Source organism: Tyto alba, unplaced genomic scaffold, assembly GCF_018691265.1.
Source record: "Tyto alba isolate M040663 unplaced genomic scaffold, T.alba_DEE_v4.0 Super-Scaffold_9, whole genome shotgun sequence".
Taxonomy (NCBI): domain Eukaryota; kingdom Metazoa; phylum Chordata; class Aves; order Strigiformes; family Tytonidae; genus Tyto; species Tyto alba.
In genome coordinates, this window is record NW_024881330.1 from 29,303 (window position 1) to 48,863 (window position 19,561).

The 19,561-nt window shown below is 38.9% G+C and overlaps 1 protein-coding gene across 2 annotated transcripts in view; it reads left to right on the forward strand.

Moving 5' to 3' along the window:
• MAPK15 (mitogen-activated protein kinase 15) overlaps positions 1 to 19,561 on the forward strand; it is a 28,908-nt gene that overhangs the window by 5,275 nt on the left and 4,072 nt on the right. For both annotated transcript variants that reach the window (XM_042785893.1, XM_042785892.1), the window contains exons 2-12: positions 4,028 to 4,126; positions 4,573 to 4,602; positions 7,207 to 7,297; positions 7,810 to 7,940; positions 8,098 to 8,261; positions 9,180 to 9,319; positions 10,687 to 10,744; positions 12,005 to 12,142; positions 12,385 to 12,490; positions 15,700 to 16,000; positions 16,437 to 16,588. In XM_042785893.1, the coding sequence (XP_042641827.1) occupies positions 4,028 to 4,126; positions 4,573 to 4,602; positions 7,207 to 7,297; positions 7,810 to 7,940; positions 8,098 to 8,261; positions 9,180 to 9,319; positions 10,687 to 10,744; positions 12,005 to 12,142; positions 12,385 to 12,490; positions 15,700 to 16,000; positions 16,437 to 16,588 (1,410 nt within the window). The remainder of the gene's footprint in view (positions 1 to 4,027; positions 4,127 to 4,572; positions 4,603 to 7,206; positions 7,298 to 7,809; positions 7,941 to 8,097; positions 8,262 to 9,179; positions 9,320 to 10,686; positions 10,745 to 12,004; positions 12,143 to 12,384; positions 12,491 to 15,699; positions 16,001 to 16,436; positions 16,589 to 19,561) is intronic.

The window sequence follows — 19,561 nt, forward strand, 5'->3', positions numbered from 1 at the left end:
AATTATCCTTTTGCTAACAGGAGAATGTCGAACTTGAGAGATCAAGGACTCTTAACCCTGCTACCTTACTCCCAGTGACTGAACCTGAAGATCACACGACTGTGTAGCTGTCTTGAAAACCATAAGCAAGACTAGAGAAGATTTGAGGGACACTCCGGTGGAACACCCTGATTTGAATCTCTTTACTGACGGATCTTCCTTTTATCTTCACGGTAAGAGATTTACGGGCTTTGCAATAGCTACTGAAAAGTTTGTTCTCATTGCTGAACCCTTGCCACCGACATTAGGAGCTCAAGCTGCAGAATTGATAGCACTAACCAAAGCAGCATTGTATGCTAAGAATAAACGAGTTAATATTTACACTGACTCGAAGTATGCCTATGGCATTTGTCACGCAGTCGGTGCATTGTGGAAAGAAAGAGGCTTTCTAACATCTGCAGGTAAAACCATTGCACATGGGTCTTTGATTAATGACTTGTTGTTGGCAATACAAGAGCCAAAGGAAGTTGCGGTAATTTATATACCTGCTCATACGAAGCGCACTGATCAGCTTGCGACAGGTAATTTTCTTGCAGATGCCGCAGCACGAGCCGCCGCTACTAGAAATTACCCCACGACTGAAGTTGTGGTTGCTAATTTCTTTTCTATCCCAAACCCTGCTACCCTTTATCATGATGTCCCGACCACCGAAATGGAAGAAGTGGAAGAAGATGCAAGCTGTGCAAGATAAGGGGATCTGGACCCTGAATGGTAAACCTCTATTGCCCAGAAGGTATGTACTGCCGCTTGCGCGTTGGTACCATGAGAAGGGGCATGGAGGTCCCGAAGCAGTAGCCTCAAAGGTAACGCAGCTATGGGCAGCACCAGGAATCTTTTCAGCAGCTAAGAAACTGACTGAAGGATGCTCTTTGTGTAAGAGATATGGAGATATAAGGCCAAAAGTAACGCCAGGGAAGAGGCCGCCAGCAGTCTATCCTTTTCAGAAACTTCAGATTGACTTTGCGGAAATGCCAGCCGCTCTCGGATATAAATACTTGCTGGTAATAGTAGATCAACTCTCTGGGTGGGTAGAAGCTTTCCCGACCCGGAAGAATGATTCAAAAATAGTTGTAAAAATCTTGCTTAAGGAAATCATTCCTCGATATGGCGTACCTGAGGTGATAGACTCTGACCGTGGACCGCATTTTACAGCATCTATTTTATTACAAGTTTATGTAACCCTAGACATCAAAGGACAGTTTCATACTCCGTATCACCCACCTTCATCAGGGCAAGTAGAAAGAATGAATAGAACAATTAAGGAGAAGTTAGCGAAAGTATGCAGTGAAACTGGATTAAAGTGGCCAGAGGCATTAAATTTAGTTTTATGGGATCTTAGAACTACTCCAAAGCAGCCGTTAGGAATTAGCCCAGCAGAGGTCCTATTTGGACGAAGTTTTAGCTGTACCTGGTTCGTATATTTCAGCAAAAACTGCACTACTGGACGGAGATGAGAATGTCACTCAATATTTATTATATTTACAAGATTCCTTTCAGAAAATTAGAAAATATGCATATTGATACCAAGGTGTGACACCAGAAGTACAGGTTCATGATTATAAAGTGGGAGATGAAGTGTTGGTAAAAACATTTAAACGAAAGAATAAGATGTTGCCAAAATAGGAAGTAAGCCATATGATGCAAGTTGTGCAACGAGACAATGTATCCTGGGATGTTAGTGATTTATGGCAATGGGCTACTTCTTGGATTCCTGATTTTCCAACTTTAATCAAGAAGATTCTAATGGTAGTCGTTTTAGTCATAATCATTTTGATCATGGTAATGTTTGTATGTCAGTGTTGTGTCTCGTGTTTATCTCGTATTCCCACCAGACCCTATTGTATCCGATAGGATAGTGAGTATCCTAAAAGAAAAGGGGGGACTGTTGAGAAAATGTTGCAATGCAGTGCTGCTGCACAAGCTGTTCTATCAGCTCTGTTCCCCTGTATAGCCCCAGCCCAGGGCTGCATGCGCAGTCAACTGAATAGAGCATTAATAAAATGTTGTAACAAAGGTAATGATGTGCCTGACAGTTCAAAGGATGTTGATGTATGAGAAACTGGCCCTTAGCTACCGAAGCAATGGGAGATCTATCATTGTGACTACTAAGAACTGAGACGTACAGAACTTGAGGTAATCTCCCTTGAAGACTAAAGAAAGAAGAAACAAACAACGAAGTGGTCAGACTCCAGAACAAGATGTGAAACCCACTGTCAAGATAATAATGACTGATAAAGTATAATTCTGTGTATTCTGGATTAGGTAATGCTTTGTAGGTGCATAAATACATGTATGCGAACTCATGTAAGCTGTCACTCTCTGCGGAGGTGACCCAACGCTGCTGGACCTGAATAAAATCCTAGAGTAACCCACGACGGAGTTCGAGTCTCCTTTAACAGAGATAAGCTGTCTCCTGTACAGTAAGGGAATTCAAGCCGGGGCTTTTTTGGGCATTTTTGGTTTTGTTTTTGTTTTTGTTTTCATTTAATAGCTGTATTGTCTACTAAGGGAATAGGAACTTCTACACAAGTTTTCCCTGTTCTTGACGACTGTATGATACCTGCAAATGGTGATTATTGAGTCTCTCTTGTGGAAGGATCCAGTTTTCTTATTTTTAGGTCATAGATTTGAATCTTAAGATTCCACATTCTAGGAGATGCCTTGCATGTGCACAGTGGAGTCATGTCTGACTCAGAAATGCCCAGATATTATTTAAATACTTGTACAAAGTAAAACAGCTGCAATATGTGATACTGAGTGATTTTTGTGCTTAAATACTCAGTGACATCGAGGCAGACTTCCCAAGAATATGTGTAGCCCTTTGAATATGGGTTCAGGTCCTTTGCCGTGCATCGGGAAGTACGAACAGCTGAAGTATAAGTATCTCAGATAAGTACTATAATACTACACTGTTGACAATTAGGATGTCTCTATTCTTTTTTTCCCCAAGTAGCAAGTGATAGAATGAGAGGAAAAGACCTGAAATTGCACCGGGGAGGTTTAGATTGGATATAAGGAGAAATTTCTTCATTGGAAGGGCTATCAAGCATTGGAACAGGCTGCCCAGGGAAGTGATTGAAGGGACTTAAAAGATGTGCAGATGTGGCACTTAGGGACATGGTTTAGTGGCGGACTTGGCTGTGTTAGGTTAATGGTTGGACTTGCTGATCTTAAAGGTCTTTTCCAACCTAAATGATTCTATGATTCTATGATATTGTCAGTACAAGCCTTGGTAAAATGTCTCTCTTCATCTTTCTTATAACCCCCCTTTAAGTGTTGGAAGGCAACAACGTGATCTCCCCAGAGCCTTCTCTTCTTCAGGCTGAAAAACCCCGACTCTCTCACCCTTTCTTCACGGAAGTGTTCCAGCCCTCAGCCCATTTTCGTGGCTCTCCTCTGGACTCACTGCAACAGGTCCATTTCCATATTATGTTGGGGGCCACAGAGCTGGACACGGTACTCCAGGTGGTGTCTCGTGAGAGCTGAGTAGAGAGAGAGAATCACCTCCCTTGACCTGCTACCTACAGTTCTTTTGTTGCAGCCCAGGATACACTTGGCTTTCTGGGCTGCAAGCTCACATTGCCAGCTCATGTCCAGTTTTTCATCTACCAGTACCCCCAAAGTCCTCCACAGGGCTGCTCTCAATCCATTCCTCCCCCCATCTGTATTGATACTGGGGATTGCCCTGACCCAGGTACAGGACCTTGAACTTGACCTTGCTGAACTTTATAAGCAAGTATGTCTGCAGTTGGCTGCTTTGGGAGCAAGGATGCTTGACCTTGTGGACCTTTGGTCAGACTCAGTATAAGTGTTCTTAGTCCTTGACTCAACCAAGTATTGCTCATTGGCCTAATCGCCTTTTCCTCTATGCAGCTGGTGATTACCTCTTCTTTCAGTCCCTTTGTCGAGTATGTTCTACTTCCACACTGGTCTGAACTGTGCTTAAGATGCCACGGTACACTGTTCATCTGTCCTTTCTTCTCCATAGGCTTATGGCATTGTATGGAAAGCAATCGACCGCAGGACAGGAGAAATAGTTGCTGTTAAAAAGATTTTTGATGCTTTCAGGAACAGAACAGATGCTCAGGTGAGAAATCACTGTTCTAACATGTCCTGAAAGATGTGGTGGGAGTTCATAGATATTTTCAGGATTTACGTCTCTGAAAGATGTTAGTTATTTGACAATTATGCATGTAATAATACAGCTATATTGGGATAAAAAGGAGCAATAAATGTCAAGCTGTGTATATTATGGCATCTACAAAATACTGTTTGATGTCTCTGAGGAAAAAGTATCTTCATAGGCATGTACAGTTAGATTCTCCCTTATGTTGTTATGCTATAGTGTCTAAGCACAGAGAGCATACTTGTGACTCTCGTGAGCAACTGAGTTTTTCCTAGTCTGTCTACCATATAAGGGTTTCCTCTGCTTTAGATATTAGAATGGATTTAACCCTCTCATTCGAAGTCCATATTCTGTTCTGTCATTCTGTTGAGGTGATAATAAACTTTTTTTTGTTTGTTTATTTCTAGAGAACGTTTCGAGAGATTATGTTCCTGCAGGTAACGTCCATTTTTCCCTGTCCTCTCTGATTTTTAATTATCTCTGATGTTGTTCGCATATTTTCTTTCCATTCCTTTTCAAAATGCAATGATCAGTGTTGAAAACTCTATTAATTTCTTCTCTGTACCATGTTAGGCAAAAACACCTGAATGAAATTAATTGGTCTTAGTTTTTCTTTGAGACATGCCCTGTTCTTTCACCATTTTTAGCAGTATGTCTACTCTAGGATCACCATATTAACTTGCACTTTCACTTCTTTGTGGACAGAAAGAGGTTTTTATTAAAATTTAAATGCCACAATTCAGAGGTGGAGTTGGGATGTGGAAGAGATTTACATGCCAAAATATTTTTCCTCTGTCATGGGAAGCAACTTGACCATCTGAAATAATCAAAGCAAAACTAAAGGGAAATTCTGTATGGGATTACTTCAGGCTGCTCTTGTTCCGATATAATTGACCACACAGTATGCCTAATTACCTTATCAGTGGCAGCGGCATTAAAATTATATTCCTCCACAGACTTACCATGCAGAAACATAAATGTTTTTGAATACTGATAATGTTGTTATAACTATGATTTTCTAAGAACACAAGGCAGGGTTCATAGAAAGAGGTATTTTCTAAGACTATCAAGTTTAAGTAGGAAGAAGATGCATTTTTTTACTTTTTAATAATTTTTAAGCCTGCAATAGAAGCCACAAACTTAAGAGCTAAAACCGTAAGAGAACAGTTCCTTAGAAGTTAATTACTGTAAGTTAGATCATCTCTGAACGTATAGCACTTCTGGAGTAGATGTGTAGAGGAGTAGTTGGGAGAAGAAAACGAAGGATATTTTTCCTCAAGGAAAGAACGAGTCATTTGGGGGGAGGGAAGTTAATGTGCCATTAAGACCTTTAATGACTTTTGGTGCTCAAGAATCTTAAGAATTTTAGTTTCCCCCTCCTACTCGTGAAGGTATTTTATAGCTTTCTTGAGGTTCAAGACTGAGAGATCAAAAAATGGAATGATTTAAGAAATACTCTTTCATTGGTAACTGGATATTTGTCTTAATTTGCTTGTCTGTGCAGATTCTTTCCTGTGTATAATGATTGGTCAGTTTAATCTGTATATTTATCATAAGGGCATTTGATGGAATGGATTAAATTTACTGTAACTGAGAAGTGTTGATGTAGAATCTGGGCATTATGATGATTCTCTTCTGGGTAATACATAGTATGCTGGTCATTATGCTGGTTGCAGGTTTTGTGTTTATTGTTCAGTATAGTTGTAGATCTATTTGGTGCATTTCGGGCCACATTTTAGAATGTCATTTTTTGTAATTACTTTAGCGAAAGCATTGTTCTTTAAGCAAAGGTAAGTAAGACTGGCTCTGACAGGATTTTTTTTTTTTTTTAATGTAGGATTTTTTTTAGTATAGATTGAAACTTTTCCATAACTTTCCATTATTAGTTCCAAGGCAAGACAGTATGAGACAATGGGGTTTTCCTTCCATATGAAGTAAGTTCTTAAACTGCACTCAAGTAACACTGTCAAGGCTAATATGCATCTCTAGAAATATATCCTTTTTGGGTAAAAACTTTCTTTAGATTGTTTGGATGGGTATTCTAAATATTGTCATCAGAATAAATGCAAGGGTATTTGATGGCCTGGCTGAATATTGTAAGTGTATTTTCATGGGTTGCTGCAGGTGAATGTGGTGATTTGTGATTTTTTTCTAGATGTTGTGCAGTATAACCGATTTTTTCAAGGCCTCAGAGTCTAAGAAGATGATGCTGTTATAAGACCGTGCTGGAGAGAGCTTAGTATTATGATTTCTGATACTGTTTGTAACTGAATTTGTGATAGAAATAGATTAAGAGTCTCCATTATTGGTTCAAATAACAAAAAAAATTATGTATTTTACGTACAAATATAGGTTTTATGGTGCAACTATTTATAATTTTATACTCAGGGTAGTTCATGAAAATGCTGGCATATAGTAAAGTGTTCACAGTGTCTCTAGCTGCGCAGAAATGTTAGCTATAGGAAATAAAAGTTCTTAACACTGAAGATGAAGTAAGTGATTTTGACAGTATTGTCCATCTGCAAATGAGAGGTTAGAATTAACCTCTGGTATTTAGTTATCCTTTTTGTATGCTGACTGGCTGATCTCCCATTACAGTCAGTTCAATCATTGCAGCCTGTAGAGTGTTTTAGCCTATCCTCAAATAGACTCTTTCTGATTGGTTGGGTTTTTTAATTATGAATGTTGATGGCAACTTTATTCTACTTTCACTGCCACAATAATTCTTTGCATTCAGTAGGAAATATGAGATGCATAAAGTTGACTAGTTTTTATTCACAAATGGTATAGAGCAATTTTTAGAACTAATGTCTCAGAAGACAGATTTTTTTTTTTTTTTTTTTTAGATTAACTGTCTGGTTTCATACCGTAGAGCACAGTTAAATCCTTTTTAAAATTTATTTCCATAGAAGCATAATGAAGGAAATAGCATGTTAATGTTTGTTCTAGACAATAAAACAAACCAAAATAAGTTACTGTCCTTTTTTATGATTCACAAGCAAGACACTTGATTTTGACAGTTGGGTGTCTTCCCTCTGCAGGAATTTGGAGAACATCCAAATATCATCAAGCTGCTTGATGTTATCCGAGCTCAGAACGACAAGGATATCTACCTCATCTTTGAGTCCATGGGTGAGATCTAGCATTGCATCAGCTATTTAAATACAGCCTCTCCTATGAGTTACCTTTGTTCCCTAGTTTGATAGTAGTGTGTTGATGATTTACAAGAATATTACTGTAAGTAAACATAAGTAGAAGTGCTACAAGTTTTTTATATATATATCATTTGTGATTAGATGGGAATAGCAGTGAAAGTTTAAAAGGAGTAATAATTATATGAGAGCTGTCTGATTGAGATGCATGAAAGATGGCAGTGAGCAACAAATTGGAAGGCTTGTAGAGACAGAAGAGTTGCAAAGGGGAGAGACTACGTGCAATTTTTTTATAACAAAAGTATGCAGTAATAAAACAGTTACTGTAGCATGGACTGCAAGTCAAACTGATAATACAGAGGGATTGCAGTGCTATTAGTAATTAAGTGTTGACTTCTGTTGAGGATGTACCTGAAAGATTACAGTTTGGACAATGGTCTATTCTGGCCTTGTTTTGAGGAACTCATATTCACAATTTGGTAATCCTTACAGAGACAGATTTACATGCTGTGATTAAGAAGGGGAATTTGCTGAAAGATATCCACAAGTGTTACATTCTCTACCAACTCCTGAAGGCAACTAAATTCATCCACTCGGGAAATGTTATTCACAGAGATCAGAAGGTATATTTCAGTCATAGTACTTGTCCTTCACTCAAGTTTTCTGTTAAATACTAAATGGAAAACTATGAAAAGAATGAGATTAGTAAAAGAGCCTTGATAATAATCTTCTGCTATTCAGAGAGTAAAAAGCTTATTAATTTTCCTTTGTTCAATTCAGCCTTCAAATATCTTGCTGGATGCAGACTGCTTTGTTAAACTTTGTGATTTTGGGCTGGCCCGTTCTTTATGTCAGATGAATGAGGATCAAGGCAACCCTGCTCTAACGGAATATGTGGCAACACGCTGGTACCGAGCCCCTGAGATCTTACTTTCCTCTCAGAGGTAATGGCTTAATATGAGTGAAGGGATGGGATTCTATAATTTCTTCACCACTGGGGAATTTTTTTGTGTGAAAGTCTTAAGTATTTCCATTTTAGGTGTCACCAGATGCAATACCATGTCAGCAGTCAGTTTTCTCAATACGTATTTAAACTTCAGTTCTGTGATGTAAAAATCTCTCATTACACCTACATTTCTTTCCTGGCTTCTTAGATTATCCATTTATATACATTACCAGCTCATCTGTTTGTCATCCTTTCTTCCACTAGACTTATTCTTTCTCCCCTTAAATCTGCATCTTCACAAAACTTGGTTGGGTACTTAAGTCTTCTTTTCCAAATTTAAGGATTTTTTTTTGATAGACCTTCAGAAAATAATGTGTTATCAAATGTTAAATCAGCTGCCTGTTAGGCTTGATCCTTTTTTTGACTTAAATATACAAAATCTTAATCATAGAAAAGAAGATAAATACAGGTTGGGTTAGTATCTCAAATTTGAAATGTGGTTGTTTTTCAAACTGTCATTTACCCACTGTTGGTGTTTACTTTGCTTAAGTAATTGTAACTGCTTTCTAGATACATTCTGTCCTGAAAAGTCAGTTGTTTCCAAACAGCAACTTGTATCTTCACTGTTAGTCATATGAAAAGTATGTATTAACTTGTCCTGGCATTTACTGGGATTTAATGTATTTTCTTTTACAATTTCCTAGAACAGACTTTTAGTAGGATAAATCTCCTTTCTGTTTTATGCTTGCCAGTTTCATGATTCCCAAAACTTATTCATTTTGTAGTTAAAACCTGCGAGCATTCGTACTCGAGGAGTCATCAAGCTTGTTTTTGTAGCAAAATAAGCTAAAGTAGATGATGTGAATACCAGGTACAGAAAAATTTAGTTCTGGCTCTGTTCTGTTCTTATTTGTAGTTACACTAAAGGTGTAGACATGTGGAGCATTGGCTGTATTCTGGGAGAGCTGCTACTTGGGAAACCTCTTTTTCCCGGAACATCAACAGTAAATCAAATAGAGCAGATCTTGAGGGTCATTCCTGCCCCATCCCCAGAAGGTAGGACTCTTCTGCAGGCAAAGGTATTTAGAGAAGAGATTGAAAGAGTGAAAGAAAGCAGTCCAGCTGGATCAGGGAAGAAGGTATCTCTTGTGAGTCATTCTAACACCTTTCTGAGGAAATTAATAACTTAATTGTGAAATGTTAGTATTAGAGGAAAATAAGCCTGGACTTGATTAGATAAGAAACAAGAACCAGGCATTCAAAACACCTTTGAGACTTATAAGAGTATAACAGTTTAAAACGGAGTATCATACTTCAGCAGGACTTGCATAGTAAAGGGGTACTGGACTTTCTGGTCTGGAAATCTAAACACAGAAGTGAAAGCTGGAGTAAATATATGTTCAATCCAAAAGGGATGATGTTGATTATTATTATTATCTTCTATGAGTTCCAGTCTAGCAACCCATACACTTTATAAATTTTTACAACATGTTGATGTGTTCTGAGCTAGCAAATAGTTTTTAGAAAAATAACTACCTTCAGTTTAAGGACATCACAGTTTTGGAGATTTCCATTCAAGCTTAAAGTTATTTATAGCTTTTATAAGAGATTTGCTTGCTGTGGATGAAATAAGAATGGAAGTGTGTTTGAAAACACCAAAACAGGAGCTAGAAGAATAGCCAGCACTAATAACAAAAAATGCTATTCTGTTCTCAGCCATACAGTTGAGGAATGTGCAGGTAACGTCATAACCAGAAGGCCTGCACTCTTAAGACAAGACCATAGGATAAATGACTCCTTAGCAGAAGGTCCTGTATCCTTATCAAAGGACAATGGCTGCAAGGCTGCAGCATATCACAGGCACAATTTCTTTTAGTCAAACAAGTGAAAACAAATACTTGTTCAAAACATTATTGCCAACAAGGAAAAGCAACTTATGAGCGGCAACTTTGTCTAGGATTTATGGGGACCAAAGAAGCAAGATTCTGAAAAAAAAAAAAAAAATTCCCTAGAAACTGTTGACTCTGCGAGTATGACAGATATGTTTAGAAAGCAGTTCATCATCACCAATCAAAAAGAACTCCAGCAGATATGATGAAGAATTCAATAGCTGGTATCCCCTGTTCTGTGTGTCCCACACAAGTGATCCTGGCCAGGTCATTTGGCCTCAGATATCTTGGTGCTTCTGTGTATGTCAGTATAAGACTGCAAGTTTATGCAATCTATGATAGAATGAATAGGAATTGAGAAAATCAGCTTAGAAAATTTGTAAGTAAATATTCCATCCCCCTTCCATAAGATCTCCCATTAAGTTTTATTAGGATAATTTCCTATGTGAATATCAAATATTTGCTTTCCCTCATAAACTGTGTAGCTCTGGTAATCCTAATCTTGGCATGAATAGTATCTTTTCATTATTGCAGATATTTTGGCTATGCAGTCAGATTATAAGGCCTCGGTTATTAACCGCATGATTTCCCGGTAAGCCTTGTTTGTTTGACGTGTCTCAGAAGTCAACAATCTACTGTATGATGTTGATAAAATGTTCCCCTGACGTTCATCTTCCCGTGTTCACTAGTGGAAATGATTTCTGCTCTCTGCAGATTCACCTGCCTCTAGGGAAAGGGTGTAAAGTTTAAAAAAAAAAAAAAAAAAAAAAAAAAGACATAATCTGGGAATAACAAAACAAAATGAGGCTGGGCCTACAGTCCAAGACATTGTCATGTATACTTTCTCAAAATTAGAATATTTTCCTATACGGAGTCATTTGGGTATCTGATGTCATTGGTTCGCACATAGAAAGTGTGAATCTATTCAGACTGTCAGTCTCATTCCAGCTGCTTAACGACTCGCTGTGATTTTTTTCATTTAATTTTTTTTTTATTTTCTTATATCTGTCATGGTTCTTTTGGATCCTTCCGTTCTATACACAGACTACCACAAAATTCTGCATTTATGACATACTTAATTGGTAAACATTAGTAAACTTAACATTCTTACACTATCTTATGGCCATAGCAAATTACCAGTCTCTAAGTATTCCCTGCTCATACCTGTAGAGTCTTCAAAACTGAAAAGATTTTTTTCTGGGCCACTCAGTCCAAATGCTATGTTCAGTGATGGATCATTTTTCTAAGCTAAAAGAATGTTGTCATGGAGTAAGAGAATTATTTAAAATATGAGCAAGAATCACATTTTTAAAATTATTTTTCAAATATATTAGATATTCTCGTGTTCATTCTGTTAATAATTATCTTTAGGATTTCAAAATGCAAAACAAGACTTTTAAACTTCATCTTCTCACAGAAATATATTTCCGTGGTCTAAGGGCTGGATTCATGGGATCTTTAACAGTTCTACTGAAACGTCCAAGTTATGAGGTTAGGATTCCTGCGTTGTGAAAAGAAGGACTTCTTGTCATCCAGAGGACTCATTATTTCCCTGTGTCTGATACTGTCTGATATTTCTCAGTCTTTCCACTGAAACAAGAGAAAGACTAGACTTGCAATTTAGGCACTTCATGTAGGTTCCTAGTGCTAGGAGGGAGGCATTCAAACCTAATCTAAGGGGTAAGATACTTTACCATACTCACAGGCCTATAGTGTTCCAGGATTATGACACACCATTTGTGAGTGAACTCTGGAGTCAGGTGTCACCTTCATGTGATTCCCAGAACTGTATGTCATGCCTTCACTGGGAATTAGACATTGGGAGCTTGTATTATTGTTTTCTGACTTCTAGGCAGCGAGTAACATTTGAGGAGATTTTACCATCCTCTACTCCATTGCCTGCCTTGGATCTTCTGAAGAAACTTTTAGTATTTAACCCTGATAAACGACTCACAGCAGAAGAGGCTCTGCATCATCCTTACGTGAAAAGGTGAGAGTAATACCCATGTGCAGTTTCCCCTGATGACTTCTGAGGTGTTATAGACCTGCTCTTGGCACAAGTTTTCTTTATATGCATGACAGAAAAACATAGTCAAAGCTAATTCTTAGTTTTCTCTAATTCTATTTACACTAGAGGTCATACTAGATGATTTAACAATCCTTTTTAACATTATATTAATCTGTGGTGCTGTTTTTAGTCTTAGTGAATTATACTATCTGTTATCTTCTTAGGTTTCACTGTCCTGCCAGGGAGCCCTCTCTGGATTATGATGTGATTCTTCCTTTAGGTGATGATATCCAGCTGTCTGTGGCAGAATATCGAAATAAATTATATGAGGTACTTTCTCTTACCCTATTTTCCAAAATCCAAATCCTCCAGGTAACTTGCCATTCCTTCACACGCTTAATGAATTGTGTCGTTTTCTTCTATTTGCATTCCCCAACGCTTTCTATACATGCTTAGAGTTACATGTTGGTGTTTCTTATCAGTCAGATCCATACTGTCATAATTTTTGAGAGGTCTTTAAATCTAAATTCCTACTGGGAAAAGAAAAGTCTATAAAGCATGATGTCTGAGAAAGAGTGTGTTAGAGGAAAATACATTATGCTGGATCCAACAGTCCCAAGAGAGGCGAGGCTGCTGACATTCTATGTCGCTGGGTCCAGCCAGTAGCAAGGCTGAAGATGTATTCTCAGTAGGAACATACACACAGAAAACACATACACACTACATATATACATGGCTGGCCACATGGATCACAAACCTGCACTCGGAGCACTCACACAAACATCACAGACAGCACCAACAGCCTCATCCTGTTCCCTTCTCTGGCTGAGCAAGTCAGAAGTCACAAGAATATATATACCTACATAGAGGGTGGATCCCTGCAGCAGCTGGTCTCAGACACTCAGTCTGCTAGTAGCCTGCCCATGGATCTCCTCAGTTGCTGGCACTTAGATATACAGTCTTCCAAGGCTGCAGCCCTACTCCAATTGCTGGTATAGATCATGCAGATAACCAGCTGGTCAGGTCATTTCTGGTCCCTTATCCAGCTTCCACTCACCCTGCTGCCAGTGTCCTCAACCCTAGAGATACACAGGTGCTCTCACACCCAGAACTGGCCCTTAGAGACCCACTCATGCCCTTGTTCCCAGGTCACTTGATCTATTCACCAGCTAGCCTGACTTGGTCTTTGCTAGCGATCACATGCTCACTAGCACACCTGCACTCTCTTTAGTTGCTGGCACCATGGACGCGTGGGCCCTCCGACCTGTCATCTGACTCTAGTTGCTGGCACACACACCTGCATACACACGCACAGGGACAGAATAGGTAGCCTCTCTTCCCAGAAAGAGAAAGGAATTTAATAAGATAGAGCAAGGTGCAGTGATCAGGTGCAGGGCATGGCCAGACAAGCTTATTGGCCAGCCAACTATTTACACACAACTGGCCATTTTTATATCTCTTACTCCCTATTTCCCACACTCATTCCTCCCCAAATCACCTAACCCCCTGTTTTTTCCTGCTTTGATTCCTAGCCTAAACATGCCATAATAAATCCTATGTAATCCCAGATGTCTTTCCCCTGCATCCCATAATGTGTCCAAACCTTAGGCAGCAACCTCCACCCTCTCACCCAGCCATCCTCTGCCACCCTTAGTCCAAAAGGTGACCCAGAGAAGTCCTGATGACTCATTGTGATGAGTTTCATGCCTGGACAATGGGGCTGATGGCTTTGCTGGGACAGCCCTGGCAGGGGCCTGGACAAGGTCTTAAGAAGCCACTGATTTGGGTTCCTTCATTTGGCACCTGCCATAGTGCATCCCTGTGCTCCTCAGCCTCTGCAGAGGGGTCTTTGATGAGCCGGTGGCTTCTGTGAATGGGCCAGGGAGTAGCTCATAGAGTATTATTTGGGCTCCCCATCCTGCCATTGGCTTTCTGATCTACACTGTGGGTGTGCAGACAAGCTGTTATCACATAACCTAACACACTGAGGTTTTTTGCTGGAGCATAGTCAGGTGCCATTGCTTGCTGTACCACATTCACAAAACCATCAGATTTCAGAATAATTATTTAACAGAGGAGGAAGAGAAAGTGAAGGATCAGTGAAGCTTATGTGCTAAAAATAAAAGATATGCTGATAATTAAGTGATGTTTCAGGAGCCATATTTTGAATGCATTAACGTGGGGAAATAGTAGTACTTTAAAAATCAGGAAATGGTTCAATAGTCAAGCAAATAAATTAAAATAAAGGCTGATGCAAAAGCTTTAGTTGTACAAAGAAAGGTTGATGCCATGTGGTATATGCACTAAGATCAAAAGGAAAGTAAAAAGCTGCACTTCTCTTGTACACAGTGGGATCGAGTGCACCCTCAGCAAATTTGCAGTAGGGGGAGGGTAGCCGGAGTAAATGCTCTAACAATGAAATATGAAGGGCAGCAAAAGTGGAATTAAATCAAACCTTCAGGAAGAGAAATTAGTTTTGGCTTAGGTTTTTCTTTGGTTTTGTTTTTGGTTTTTTTTTTCTTTCCCTTCTTACAGTGAAAGAAGTTATGTAAATGCCATGTTATGAGGCAAAGTAACTGGAAGATGTTAAGAAGAGCAGGAGTTGGAATGTAAATGTAGTAAAACAGGCATTGGAAAGAATAATAGTGGGAAGAGAAGACTGAAAAGGAAGCTCAGAGATTAGAAAATCCAAAGCTGAGAAAGACTGATAAGGGTGGCAACCTTTCCAGAGAGAGAGGCAAAGAGTTACTGTTTCTATTTAACACAATTAAAATTGAAGAAAGAAAAAACACAGTTGAATTTTTAAAGTTGAACCTCCTTAAAATTTCTTTTAAGGTCTTTAATAGAAGGAAACTAATAAATTCTACTGTGATAGAGTGTTGGGAGTCATGAGCAGATGAATTAGTAAAGTAAATATTGAGCACAGGTTGAAAAGATTATAAATTTCAATAGATTGCTCACAGATAATCTAGGTATCAGGCTAAGAAACAATTGAATAGTTTTGAATAATCTTACTGATGGGGTGTCAAATTTGAGACAACTGTGATTAGAGGAAGCTGAGAGCAGATTGTCTGCACCAAGACCCAAAACCTTGGGCAAGGATTCTGTTGCTAGATAATAGTGCGTAGTTAGGTGAGAAATAATTATGAACTAACTGGAATGAATGCTGCTTTGACCATTAAAAAAACAGCTTTGCAAACTTCTAGAAAGGGATGGTAAGAAACAACATAGTGTTAACCTTTTGGGCATATAGATTCTGTCTTTTCTAAGACTAATGCCCACTTTATTTAGTGGTGTTCTCCCTCAGGATACATTGAAATTGCCTGTGCACCCAATCCTTTTTCTTAACAGCCTATTCTTTCTACTCAGAATATTATTTCTATCTTATTTCCAGTCCTAAAATTAATATTTTAAAATTATATCTCTTACCTAAACTGTGAAATAAATGTCAGTTATTTGTAAGTCTTTCCCTTTATTTCTGTTTTGTTCCTCTGCTCTGCTGTGTAGCTGTGTTAAGTCTAACCAACTTCTCCTCTCAGATGATCCTTGAAAAGAAATTAAATAGTCATCCAAAGGAGCAAGTGCGAGGAGAAAACGTTCAGCCATGTCTGCCTGAATCTAGGCCACTTCTTCCAGATTCCAGTTCTGTGACTTCACCTAGCAGGAAAGGCCAGAGAGAACCTGCACCTTCTCTTCCAAAAACTTCACGTGTGCATGCTACAACTACAACTAGTGTCCAGCCAGAAGTATCCAGCCAGACTGAAGATTTAGCAAGAACTTTATGTCAGAGATCAAAGATCAATGTGATATACAATCCTATAACACACACTGCTGTTCAAAGTAGGTACTACCCTCCTACAGTGGGATATAATCTATCATGAGGCATTATTATGGGGAAGAAAGAAAAAAAGAGATTGCGTAGGGAAAAAGAAGTAAGGGGAATTTACATGGCAAAATGAGAGGGTGAAAGTGTGGGAGGGAAGTGAGACAAGAACAAAATGCTGTTTGAGTTTTGAGTGTATGACATTCTCTTTGCTTCTTTCCTGCCTCAGTCTTGACTCTATGTTCCTTTCTGTTTTCTCTTTGCTTCTCCACTGCTGTTGTCTTTTCCAATGCCCTTTTGAACTGGTTTTGGTTTTGCTATTGCATTCTAATTTTATTCTGAATATTTTTGTTCTCTTTGTGAGATGAAGCGAGGTGGCAGGGACTGACTCAGTTTTTACGTTCTGTCCCTGCCTCAGTCAGTATGTTTTGTGTCCTCGTGATTTTCCTGCAGGTAATGCAAATTCTGATGCTGTGATCAAGAACTGTTCTGCACCACCTTCTCAACAGGCCAGACTCTCCAACAATAGGAAACTGGGAAGACAATTCACATGGGCAAATGCAAATGCTCAGTTACCTCCTACAAGTGTACAGAACCTTTATAATGTGAGTAGCACTCATACAAAAAAACCCAACAACTTAACTTTTCAGGGACCAAAATGATATAGACACAGAATATAAGAATATCTTAATCTGCAACTTTGTAAAGATACTTAAATGAGAGGCAAGACATATTGCTCTGAGTGACTAAATAATACATTTTTGTCAGTTAAAATTACTGATGACAAAGATATACACAAATTTCATTGCTTGTATGTAATGTCAGCCAAATGGTACCAGTAACCTAATTTGATAATGCAGGCAGGTTTGATTAGAGTATGTTCCCTTTACTAGAATGCTGAAGAGCGTGCTAACTGAAGAGTTTCTGCTAGCAGTGGAAATAACTAGACACACCTTGTCTCTAATATGGGGTAGATCCATATAGGAACTTGCAGATTGAAGTCTCCAGTGTTGCAATACCTACATTTCAGGTGTTTTGTTTACTACCGAGGTTTATGACCCTGAGTTAAGTTCTGTGCGTGAGGCAGAGTGTTGAGAAGAAGACCATTTATAGATCTATATATAGACTATCACCAGGAAATGCTAGGGGCATTGATGTGGCTTAAACCTTACATCTCTGGCATATGTAGTGCTGATCTTCAGCTAGTCTGGGTTTATAAACATTGAATTTCTCCTGGAGTTGTAAGTCTAACTCCAGTCTTTCAAAAAATCGTATCACCTGTGACTTGAGCAGCAAGAGTATTTTGGTGCCTATAGGGTTATGCAGGAGTTCTGTGAACAACTGTTGAATTTAAGTGTGGGAATTAGGTACTTCAGGAAACATGAAGTAACGCAGCCCTTTTGTAAGTCTTGGTCTCTGCTTCATTAGCAGTATTTTCTTCACAAAGATTAATTGTAAAGGATCATATATCACCTGATTGTAATCAAAAAGAAAAGTAAAAATATCTCTGCAGATTCTCTGCCTCTATTTCTTTTTCCCACCTTGAGTTTGTAATGCAATGTCTTTTGAGATATGCTGAGATGTATGACTTTTTTTCCACTGCCACACTGGACAAGTTAACTTTGGACTCCATTCTGCTTTCAGTTTTATCACTTCAGACAAGTGAGGATTTGAAAACCATTTCAGATTATCTCATTGTTCAGATTGTGAGCAGCACCAAAAACTCCCTTTGACTGAGAATCACAGAACAGTTGCTTTTGTATTATCTTCAATGATGGCTTGTCCTGTCCAAAGTCTGTAGGTAGTAAATTATTTTTTTAACCAAATTGAGACTGCTGGATATTCCAAACCTAGCTGGAGAATTCACACTACCTCTGGAATCAGCCTAATGGATTGCTGTTGCTGAACAGTGGAGGTCTCGGTCCTGTACCCCCTATTCCTCCCTGTTCTTGGCCATACATCCTTGTAAAACTTCTTCTCCTCATTGGGCTCTTAAATGACCTCCTTGCCTCTCCTTTTTCTTTTTCCTGAGCTAGTTTTCTGCTGACTAGCTCAAGGAGAGTGTAGCCAACACAAGGTGATCAGAGGAAGCTTATGGCAGAGGAAGAATATGGAAGGAGGCACCACAGATTGCCTTTTTTGCGACACTAAAGATTGACTTGTCATGGGACTTTCTCACATTCCCACAAAAGAACACTTAAATATCTATGTGCTGGAGATCCAAACCATTCAGAATGTATGCTGAGGACAGTTGTGTGAAGGGACTTCTGACAGACACCATTACCAAAGATGAGTTGGGTGGGATCACTGGCTTTGTGTCAGCGTGCGATATCACATTTACCTTAAAGTAAATTATTTCTTTGAAAACAGCTCTGAATGATCTGAATCATTTCAAGCTAGAAACAACCTGCATACACTGTTAAGAGTCAAGCTTGTTCCTACTGGATCTCTTCCTACTGTTGTGTTCGATATGAAAATACATATGAATAACAATTGCTAGGAGGAGGCATGATTGCCAGTAACTTCCAGATATGTCTACATGCACACTTGCCACCCATCTTTCAGGCCCTCTGCTTTGGAATCCCATTCGAAATGTTTTGAGAGTGAGAGGAGCCATTTATTCCACGAAAAGAGATTGTGGCAATTGCTGCATGTGCAAACGTACATATGAACAATGCATTTTGAAGACTCTTTAGGTAACCGTGACCAACTTTCTGTTACTGGAAGAGCAAAATAGGGAGAAGATCGCCCTACACATGCTCTGTGATTTATATTTGTTCCCTGAGAGGCTAATACTGACTAGTGTCAGAGGCAGGATAAAAGGTCATCAGCATTGTGACTGATCTTATGTTAAGCGGATGTTGACTCTTCCTTTTTTCTCATTCAGCCTCAGCAGGAGCTGAAAAGTTCTAACTTTCCAGTTTGCTCTGCATTCAGTCTGCATTCATTTTCAATATCCTATTGGGATCGTGAAACTCTTGTTCTCAGCCATTATAATGCCTGGGGTGACAGTAACCAGTGCCACAATAGTGAATGGAAACTCTTGCCTTTCAGTTAACTGTAGAGGTTCACAAAGCATAAGCTGCAGTGAAACAGCCCTTCTCTTGAACTGCAGATTCAAATGTATTGTAATGTATTATGTGTTGTAATGTATTAATGTATTATTAACTTTTCCCCACAGGGGTTCATAAACACGGTACCCGCATGCAGCTTCTAACTCAGAAAGTCTCCAAGCCATTTGATTGGCAGAAGCCAGGAGGATATACTGGGGGATAATGATCTTGATGATGATATCTTTAGTACATATATTTAAAGCATTCACTACTGTTGAAAACAAGATACTAGCCAAATAGGCCTTTGGACTTTTGCTCCAGTGCTGTATTAATTTGTTGTATCCTGCTCCAGTGCCATTAGCTCATTCTTGATACACCCATTCTTAAGCCCTTCACCCTCACATCATTCTCACCATCCTATTCTTGATTTTACAAAACAGTCTGTTTGGGTTTTTGTTCATATAACACTCATGATCTCTTCTACTCCTCAGCTGAAGCAAAATCTGCAGTCCTTATTTGTATTTT